Consider the following 10,986-nt stretch of genomic DNA (forward strand, 5'->3'; position numbering starts at 1 on the left):
TTGCAGTCACTAACTAGTGTGCATGGGCTGTCTGTATGTGACAACACTGTGTTGACCATTTAAAACCTGTTTAATTTTTTTGATAGGTCTTTAGTTATCTTTGATAAATGAGTGGCTGTCACTTTAAAGCCTTGTGAATTATCACCAAGTTTTAATTACCTATTTGTAAAACCTTCTGGTTATATTTTACACTAATCTTCAGACTCAACACTTAATAACACTAGCTTCATCTGTTCTTTCTTCTCACAGCCTGACTAGAATAAGCTTTGGTTGCCATCCAAAATACTACCTTACCTGTTTCTCTGATTCTGCAGGGGATTTCTTTTATGGTAGCACTGCAGCTGCTATTAAAATAATAGTTAAAAGCACTGCCAAGCTTCTTGTCGTTTTGTAAAGCTCAAGAATAAAATGAAAATTGTGATTCAGGAATTATGATTTGTCATTTTGAAAACTGGAAAAGAAGGAAAACTAACTTCAGAATGCTTGGGGAGAAAGCTAGTGATACCAGACCGTTGGCATTTCCTATGCAGCTATCAACCAGAATGTGAGTTGAGTTAATGCAGTTGTCTTGGAACACATTTTCATGTGGACTTCTAAGCAAAAAACAAAGAGGACTTGCACTTAGATTGACGGAAGAATAGTAGTATGTCCTATACCGTCGTATCCCACCTCCTATGTTGGCTTAATTAACTCTCTGAATATAACAATACACTTAAGTTGTTTTGGGGTTTTTGTGGCCTGAGCTTTAGGGCACCCCATAGCAGTTGCTTCTTTGAAAATTCGACTTAAAATCACATTCCTTATGATGTTGTGTTTGAAAGTTGCTATAATCTCAATCTATTTTGTGGACGTTGGTGGCAGCTTTTTGCTTTCATTCGTTACAATTGTTTTGAAACTGGAAAAGTCAGATGGATCATTTTTAGGTGTTTCTATGTAATGTAAAATAAAATGGATAAAAGTGAATACAAAATACAATGTTCATAGAGCATTCTAATTAGGCAGATATGGAAGGGGAATAAACTGTTTATCTACACAAAAGCAGCAACATCATCTTTCCTGTGTCGTCATTCTATCTTCCAAACTGAACTCAAACTACTGACACTCAAAAAAATCATTTTTTACAGTGTTGTGTGGTATTTTTTTGTCCTATTAATCTCTTCTAAAGCATGCACAGTAACCAAAAACAAAAGTAAACTTTAACTTGCAGTCGAATTTGAGCATTAGCTTTTTTTTTAAGTCCTGTGACTCACTGTCCCATTTTGAAGACGGGAACAGTTCTTATCTATAAGAAACACATGTGCCTACATGCAGATCTTAGGCCATGTAGCATACACATGTGAAACTGCTACCACATACTGAAAACCACATACTTTTCTGGTTTTGATAGAAGTATTACTTTAAGCATAAGATCCATAAAATTGCTTACAATTATTTATAAACTCTCTTAGAAATATCCTTGTTGAATCTCTTATAATCATAGAACAGTTTGGGTTGGAAGGGACCTTTAGAGGTCATCTAGTCCAAAGCCCCTGCAATGAGCAGGGGTATCCTCAACTAGATCAGGTTGCTCAGAGCCTCATCAAGCCTGGCCTTGAATGTCTCCAGGGATGGGGCCTCCACCACCTCTCTGGGCAACCTGTTCCAGTGTTTCAGCACTCTCCTTGTACAAAATTCCTTCCTCCTTCTGTCATTCTGGAGAAATACTCATGTCTACCCTATCAGAAAATGTGATGGGTTTATGCAGAAACCCTGCTGCTTTATGCTGTTAATTGTTTTTCTCCTCTGTAGAAATTGATATTTATCTGCAATTAAAATTCATGCACTTTTTCTAGATATGAGGAAGTGATGTTGAATGTATATTCTTGTCCATGTGAAAGTTGGGATCTTAAGACGTGCAAAGAAGAAGTGGTTACACCATATTTCTTTAAAAACAAGAGATTTTTTTTTTCCAGTTTCCATTAACCCTTCTAAATAAGTAAGGAAAGGAATGGGAAAGCAGTTTCACTGTACAGATTATGTGTTAGGCTTGTACAGAATACTATAAGGTGCATTCTGTGGTGTTTTGGTAGGAATTAATTATACTTACACCATATCTATATAATCACTTTTTTCTGCAGATGCTTTTTGCAGTAGTCTGTCTTCCCCCATTCTTCAGAATTTCAGCTTTTTACTGTACAATGGTTTGAGAGACATTCTCTTTTTTTTAATGTGTTTTTCTGTGTGTGTGAAAACTGTATGTAACTTCTGCTTTGGCAACAGCTACATCCTGATTTTAATGAAGAAAGGGCTGAGTTCTGTTGTGGAGCTTAGGAAACAGTTTGATTACTTCAAGTTATGATAGAAGCGCATTGCTTGTTAAAGAAGCCAGCCCTTGAGCTTCCCTCCTGTCTGTCCTGGGCAAGGACACGGATCATTGTGTGGCCACACAGATCCTTTTTTTGGTGAAAGGTGGTGAGAGCGTGGTAAGGGAAAGAGATGAATGGCTCAGGAGTAAGGGTGGAAGGAGGGTGCGTGGGCAGGACGGATGTCTTGATGGCAGTGCTGGGTTATCATAATCATGACAGGTGGGAAACTTGAAGAGCTCTGCAAGTATCAATGTGTTTTAGGAATTGTCATTCTAAATTGTCTGTCTTTATATGCTGGAATGGCTCTGCTTTTCTCCCTAAGTCTTCGCAAGGCAGCCATGGCATGCTGCTGTTACAGCATACTGACTGCTCTGTCATCCTTTTGTGGCTGCATAAATATAGACTATAGGTACTCACTTTTCTGGGAGTAAATAGGAAGGAACGCAGCGTCACTTCGATTAGATAGCTCTGCCACTTAGTTCACTTGGATTACTTGAGACATTATCCCATTGCCTCTCACAATAATTAGTGAGGCAAATGGAGTTACAAATCTCTACCACTGAGACAGATGGACTGGTATGGCTGGTGTTCTGTGTATGATCCATGCATGCAGTGTCAGGACATGGTTTTGGGGCCTTACTTTTGCTCTGACTGTTGGTACTGATAGAATGCTGTACCATGCTGTTTCTTAAACTGCAAATGTACATCTGTATTTCTTTTAAATGTGTTTGCTTTCTCTCTGCCCCTCAAGGAATGCCGAAAGGAGCAAAAGCTAGTTGATAACTGTTCATATAAACATGAAGTTCCAGAAGCAATCATTGATAATATCTTATCCTTGAGCTGACTTAGGGAAGCATATTGTTTGTTTCTTTTCATGACCTGGGTAAAGAACACTAATGCTAAGTGTAGGTAAACAGTAGTATTGATTTTATTTTTGCTGCTTCTTAGGTTCATGCTTATATCATCAGTTATCTGAAAAAAGAAATGCCCTCTGTATTTGGAAAAGAGAACAAGAAGAAGGAACTGATCAGCAGATTACCAGAAATCTACATCCAACTGCAAAGGGAATACCATATCTCAGCAGGGGACTTCCCTGAAGTCAAGAAAATGCAGGTAAGCTGATAGATTATAGTTCCTCTGAAATAATACTTTCCAGCAGGACTGCTGAATTGGAAGAGGTAGGACAGAAGTTTGGTCTGACCATGGGCTAGTGATGAGTGCGATGGACAATGTTTTACAGATTGACGCTTGTGTATCATTCTTACAGTTTATGTGGTACATTTCCACTGCTCATCATAGTGATGACTGTCTGATTAACCTATCTATAGGGATGCACAGGTTTCTTTTATGAATTAAATATTTAACGTGGAAATCAATTATTGGCATGAGACAGTAAATTATAGATGAAGCACAGGTCTATTTCAGCTAAGTTTTTTAGGCAGGATTGTTGGAAGGTTTCATGAGTTAGGTTTTAAAAGGGGGTTGTCTGGAAAAAGTTGACTCTTTCTTTCCTTGACACTTTTCTTGGTGATGGGGAATGAGAAAATGAGAGGTGATCATTTGTCAGTTTGTATATTGAAACAAAATTTGAATGGAACTTTATAAAACTAATAGTGCATGTCGTTAAGCCTCAACAGCAGATGGCAGCAAATATATGCATGAGAGATCAGTCACTCCTGTAATGAGGATTAAAATGGTGAGAAAACAAAATTGTGCCAAAACAGATAGCAGATTTGACCTTTGCTTTCTAAGATCTATTGCGTATCATAAATTTATCCTGATCAGTTGCTGTAAATCAGGTGATTGTGTATAAATGTCACCTGAACAGTGACGGTTGCTGGTTGGCAGTTTTCCTCTAAGAAATCCGAAGTTCTGTGTGCATGGGCAAAGCCACTCCTGTGCTTCAGTTTTCTTGGGTTCATATCACTATAGTTCTGCTATGTATGGGAGCAGGTCCCTGAGACAGATGTGATTTGTCAAAGCAGTTTAACAGCATTTTGAGAGGGGACTTAGGGGGTTGCGTTTGGGTTTTTTTAGCAGTTTCCACTGTAACTCTTTCTTCCTGGCTATCATTTTGCATGTAGAAATCATTTAATAATTGCCTAAAGCGTTTTTAATTTTTCAGTGCTCTGGTATAAAACATGCTTGGACTTGTGTTGAAATAGCACATATCACCTAGTTAAACATCTTGTTGAGGTTAGTAGAAGTTTACGGACAAGATGAAAACTCAGCAGGGACCATGGGACTTATGAGTTCTGGCAGCACTTCTATAAAAACTGTTATCCCAACTCAGTTTTTCTTTATTGGTAAAGGACATTTTATGACCTAACCACAAATAAGAAGTTTAATCTACAAAGTCAGATCAATCCTGCAAATTCTTGTATTTATTTTTAACTTAAACACTTGCATAAGTGCTAGCAGAACTGAGGGCCTACTTGCATACTTTCTTTGATGTTTGGAAGAAAATCACCAAAGGGAAAGTTGTTAGGTAACATTCATCAACTGCCATGTTTTTCTGCTTTGCTGCTTTGAAAATTGTATTGTAAATGTAATTTAATAGACCAGCTCATACACTGTTGAAAAATTGTCTTAGTGTATTTCACCAGTATATTAGGTGTATGATACATGTGTCAGCTTTGCTTCCCCTTCAAGAGGGGTTTCAGTTATAGAAACTGCTTCAAAAGATAACAGATTATTTTAATTTAAAGCCCATGCCTTAACCTGTTTCAGTGTATTGGAAGTTTTTCTAACTGCTGTCACTGAAACCCTTGTCATTGACAGGAGCTGTTGGAGACTTGTGACTTCACTAAATTTCACTCTTTGAAACCGAAGCTAATTGAAGCTGTGGATAACATGCTGGCCAACAAAATCGCCTCCCTGATGAGCCTGATCAGCCAGGAAGAGAGCAATATGCCCACAGAGATGGTACATGGTGGTGCATTTGATGGCACCATGGCAGGACCCTTTGGCCATGGATATGGAGAAGGTGTTAAGGAAGGAGCTGATGAAGATGAATGGGTTGTTGCCAAAGATAAACCTGCTTATGATGAGATTTTCTACACTCTGTCACCAATCAATGGCAAAATATCTGGGATCAGTGCAAAGAAAGAGATGGTGACTTCTAAACTACCCAACAGTGTCTTGGGGAAGATCTGGAAACTTGCAGACTGTGATGGTGATGGGATGTTGGATGATGAGGAGTTTGCATTAGCAAAACATCTCATCAAGATTAAACTGGATGGATATGAACTTCCTGGCACGCTACCTTCCCACCTGGTGCCACCATCTCATAGGAAACCTTTGCAGACAGCAGAGTGAAAAGTGCAAGGAGAAGAATGAGGATTTTGGAAATCTTTCTGTGTTGAAACCACCAAAATTTGAAATTAGGCTTAGATCCTTAAACCTCACAGCATATTTCATGCAAGTTACTGAAATTAGAAGCATAGTAGCAGGGAAACATTCACGTACTTGTCCCTGCTGACCTTCACTGAGACATGCTTATCACAAGTGCCTTGTATAGATCTATCATAATGTGCGATGGTAAGGTGAAAATGTTTCTGTAGTCCTGCTTCCATGTCTTGCTGCCTTTACAATCACAAAGCAGAAAAGACCATGTATATAAATCACTGACCTTCACCAAAACTAAATACTTTTACCAACTGTAAGTTTCTCCAAACTGTTTTAAATAGTGCAAGGAAGCTCTAAATGTTAAATTCACCTGCCTATGCAAGGAACGTTTTCTATGCTAGAAACATACTTTAGGCATCGAGTGAATATCAGCATCTCTATAGTTTAAGGAAATTTTATTTTTGTTCTTTTTTCTTTATTTAATTTGAGGGCAGAAGAAGAGAGAAGAGTAATGGAGAGAGTCTTTTAAGTGCTCAGAATATGAGCAGACTTGTTTTAAAACTTGATTATAGCTAAAACTGCAAAATATTAAAATTGTTCAATCTGTCATCATTGTGTCTTAGAACTGCTTCTCCAGTTTTATGCAGCACTATATACTCAGTATTATCATTAGAAGAACTGAATGTTCTTTGTTCCTTGGATTTGTAGTCTCTTTTGAGCTTTCAGTTTAGCTGCTCTGCAGCCGATAAATTCCTGAATTGTTCAAAGTGACAGCAGAATGTTTTCATAAGCTTTAAAAAAAAAAAACCAAAATCACATTTCCATTGGAATCAAGCCTCACTTTCTGTTCAGAAAAGGCGCATTGCTCAAAGTCAGCCTCTTCAAAGCACATCAAATTGTCTCGGGAAATTTTCATTGGTATTACTTTCTATTTACAGATAATTATACAGTTATCTCTGTATATTTTTTTTATATATAATATTTTTAAGAAAAGTTCTAAACTCTTTGTTTTGCCAACATGTAGCTGACAACCACAAAAGAGAGTGGATTCTTTTGGTGGCAGATTTGAAAGATGGGGAGGCTAACAGGCATCTTTACATTGATTGTAATAAATGACTGGTCCCTCCACATATTATTCCTTTATTGAAAACAATCCGTGAAAGGAATGGATGCTTAAGAAACATTAATTTTTCTAACAACACAATCAAAGTTGAACACATCGGCTGCTTACAACTGATTTTTATCAGTACCTTAAAAGAATGCGAATTTTTGGCCCTGTGAACTTGAATCTTTCAGGGAGGGCCAGTTTTTTTCTAAAATCAAACTTGGCAGTCAGTTTTACTTTATGCATGTGAGCAGGAATTGACTTGTATTCTGTTTGTAGTATGAAATACCCTACACATCACAGGTACTGTAGTTTTGACTACTTTTTCTTTGAGTCTCAGTAAGTGGTAGCAGTAGTGCCTTGTGAGACAGAGCAAGCCGAGAAGTGTTTTAGCATCCTTGCAGTAGGGGTGGGGAGGGAAGTAGTTTGGGTATTGTCTCCCAGTTAAGATTTTAGTCACACTTACATGTTCGGATTTGTACATGACCTAAGAAGAGCCTCAGCTTGTTTTTTCAAATCGTACATTTGTAGGTTGTCAGTCAGGTTTAATACTTCAGATCTTTCCAGACCTCTTATCTTTCTGCATCTGTTCTATTCTGATGTGAAATTACTTTGAACTTTGCCAGGGCTCTACCACGGGAAAACAATGAAACTATTTTAAGTAATGACAGAAGAACACCTTTACCTTGCCAGCCTTCCAGGCCTGTATCAAGGATATCCTGGCATGGTTAAATTGTTCTTGAGGACTTGCTTGATTTTTTTTTTTTATTTTTTAATTCTTAGGTTTTTCTCATATCATTCAAGCATACCAACTTTATTTCTGTTAGACACAAATTAGGACCCAAATTAGCCTTAGCGCATCTCTGTGCGCTTTAGTAGAGCTGTGAAACTTGACCGTGAGTCTATCTGTGTGACTGTACATCTGCAGAGTAACTGATTTTCTATGTAATTTATTTTTGATTGAACAAAAAGTAGTCTATAGACATTGCAGGAGCTGTTTTTTAAAAAAATGGGCTGCAGATGTAGTAATGTATGCTTGTTTGTGTGTAGTGTCTGCAGTCAGAAAAAAATTCATATGCTAATGACCAACCTGGCTAGCTTAATAGGGAAAGCAACCAGGAGAACGAAAGTAAGCTTTGTGTATTGTGACTACTGTAGTGTGGGCAAAGCTGAGAGGATCTGGGAAGATGCTCATCTTCTGTCTGCCTGCCTTACCTCGCTCTTCAGCAGCACAGAGTTCCAGGGGTGAGACCGTGTTTTGAGTTCTCACTGTGTGTAGCTTCCAGGGGTGATGTTCCAAATGCATTGGAGTCATGTGATCCCACCCAGTAGAAACATCCTCTTTCAGTGAGAGGAGCAGGATAGTTTCTCAGTGACTTTATCATTCTAGCTTTATTGGTAGTAAAATGGAGAACACAGCCTTTTCTTCAGTCTCCATGACAGTGTGCTAACTTGGGTGTAGGGGAGACAAATTGAAATGCATCATTTTGATAAGTTAAAATATTTTGTCTAGATGGGGTTGAAATATTTTGCTTTGGTTTTCCTGTAGAATTTGGGAGGGGAATGCACAAAGCATGTATAGGAGTAGAGGTGGATTTTCTCCCTTTATCTGGAGGAGTAGAAGTGCTTCAGGATTGGCATGTAAAGCTACATGCATAAATGTATTTCTAGACATGTGGTGCAGTGCACTAGCATTGTCCTTGGTCGATAGGAATAAAGTACATTTCATCTGGACTTTAAACAGCAGCTTCTTGCACAGCTAAACTGATATAGTAGGTTGCTGTTGCTCAGGGGAAGGGTCCTTTTTTCTCACTACCTCCTCACCTACCTGTGGGCCTACTCCATTTGCCTTCCTGGCTCTCTGGCTTGTCAGATCTGCAAGCCTGTCCAGTTAGTCAAACCAGCCACACACAACAGTTTGGATACTGTTCTGTGGAGTTAGTGAGTCTATGTGTTAGGAGCATGAGAAGTGAGCAGGATTGCCTTCTCTCATGAAATAGTGCTCAAAGTAGTTATTGGGAACAGCAATATGAGGTAGCCTTTGGTGTTCGGTTTGATGTTACTAATACCTGCTGAAGAAAGACTAAGATGTTGGATTTGTTGGCCTTTTTATGCCTAAGATTTTGATTACATTTGCTGCAAGACCATTCAAAACTGTCAATAATTCATCCTGTGAAATCGGTGCCCACTGGTGTAGACTGCTGCCATAAACCAACGTAGGGACTGCTGCTTTTGCCTCTTCTGCAGCTATTCCGCAACAGAGTTTTAATTCCTAGCCCTAATTCTGTTCCCACAAAAAGTAATTAGAATTGTGTTGTAGATTGGAACAGAAAATCTGGGGCTGCTGCTCATAACCACACTACAGGACAGTGAGAGTCTTTTAAAGCTGTGACAGCTTGAAAATGGTGAGTTTACAAAGATTTGTAGGTCAGGGTGAGGTCCCAGTTGTTAGCTGGGGATGGTATGGATTTGTGAGGAACACGGTCTCAAAGCAGCAGTATCCAGTCCCTGACTTTCAACATCATCATTCATCTCCAGTACTTGAAATGTGCCCTCTTTTTCTTCTTCTCACTTCTTTCCCTTCACAACGTGCACTGCTTTTTATGCTGTTGTAGTTCAAGCCGAGTTTGAAGTGTATGATTTGATGCGTATGTGTAACTTAGCACTGAGAGAATGTACATGAAATTTGTTTTCAACTTCACATGCTCACCTTTCCTAATATTTTTGCTAAACACTGTATTTTTCACTTCAAAGGCACTCTAATTTTTGAGGGAAGGCTTGATCTGTGCAGTGTGCTTCAGTTTGTCCAACTAGGCAAACAAAGTTGTAAGTTCATTATCGTTGCACTTTTATTACACAATAAATTCCTTGCAGATACTGTAATATATTTTAATATGCTTTGTAATCATTTTTAGAAAGTGGTGATAAAAATTGCTGATTTAATAAACTAATATTGAACTACCTGAGATTTTCTTTTGTAAGCTTCTTTCTAGAAGGTAATCTTTCAGTGACTAGAATTTTATAATCCTGCTACTTAAGGCTCATAGGCATAGGAGCTATTTGGCAAGCTGCTTATTTTCCCACCTCGGTTTATGTATCCATAATAAGTTATGGCTATTTCTCTTCTGTGTCCTTGAACTTGTTGCTGAAATTACTGTCCACGCCAAGGCTTGACACCAGAATTAAATCGATATTTTTAAAGAAGGAAGAAGAAAAAAAAAATATCCCGCACCTCTTCATAATTAGCTTTTTATAGCAGAATGTAATTTTGGAATTTCTTAATGTCTAAGCATGGAAATTTCTTAAAGTCCAAGCATGGAAGATAAATCAAAAACTTCCTGTGTGGATTGAAAGCTTGAAGCTTAAGCTGAGGAGACGCTTTCTTGACTTCAGTGGGGCACTAACCTTGAAAAATAAGAGTGGATTAAATAGCAGTTTAGCAAAAATTACTTTGTTGATATGTTTGTCCCAAAAAATCCAAGGGCATCTGTCACACTGTGCTACCTACTACTTACAAATAACCAATGATATCAATAGAACATTCACATTAATGTTGTGCTTAAATTAATTCCTCCCACTCCTTTCCTCCCGTATACACATAACTTACTTGAAGCGTCTCCGAAGATAACATCTGTGCCACCAGGATCCTCCGATTAGCTACTGCTCCTACTAGTAGCAAATCCAAGTTGCTGTAGAGTTAGAAGGGTTTGTATGTAGCAGCGTTAGCAAGCTGGGATGGTCGTGCTGCTGGTGGTCACCCCCTATGTCACATGAAAGTGTCTCCCCTGCAAACAGTATGTCGTGGGTTCCTGGAGGCCACGCTGCTGTTGAGTTGCAGTGACTCATTTGAGCTGATCCTTATAAAAGTCAGAACTGGTTCGGAGAAGATGTAGTTTTAAAAATTCGTGGGGGTTTGGGTTTTTTTAGTAGAATGTTGTTTTACATACTCCACATACAAGGCATTTCAGACTTTGAAAAATTTGCAGCACGCTTCATGGTTAGATGTTTTGCTCTAATCCACAGTTTATGTGTGGAAAACTGGATGAATATCTACACTACTAGTTCAACTGTAAGTTTTGCAGTAATTATTACTTCTAATATTTGGCACCCTTAAACTGTGAAATATTTCTATGTATGCCTGCCATGCCATTTAGTTTCTCCAGACTTTGTTATTGGCTCCCATGTTTG

At 38.4% G+C, this 10,986-nt stretch overlaps 1 protein-coding gene across 1 annotated transcript in view; it reads left to right on the top strand.

The window, feature by feature from the left end:
- The window catches only part of EHD4 (EH domain containing 4), a 32,458-nt gene extending 22,694 nt beyond the window's left edge, over positions 1-9,764 (top strand). Inside the window, exons 5-6 of the mRNA XM_063332252.1 lie at positions 3,294-3,458; positions 5,127-9,764. Coding sequence (XP_063188322.1) covers positions 3,294-3,458; positions 5,127-5,663 — 702 coding nt within the window. The 3' untranslated portion in view covers positions 5,664-9,764. The remainder of the gene's footprint in view (positions 1-3,293; positions 3,459-5,126) is intronic.
- The last annotated feature ends 1,222 nt before the right edge of the window (positions 9,765-10,986 follow it).

This window comes from Chroicocephalus ridibundus, chromosome 4 (genome assembly GCF_963924245.1).
Source record: "Chroicocephalus ridibundus chromosome 4, bChrRid1.1, whole genome shotgun sequence".
NCBI classification, from domain to species: domain Eukaryota; kingdom Metazoa; phylum Chordata; class Aves; order Charadriiformes; family Laridae; genus Chroicocephalus; species Chroicocephalus ridibundus.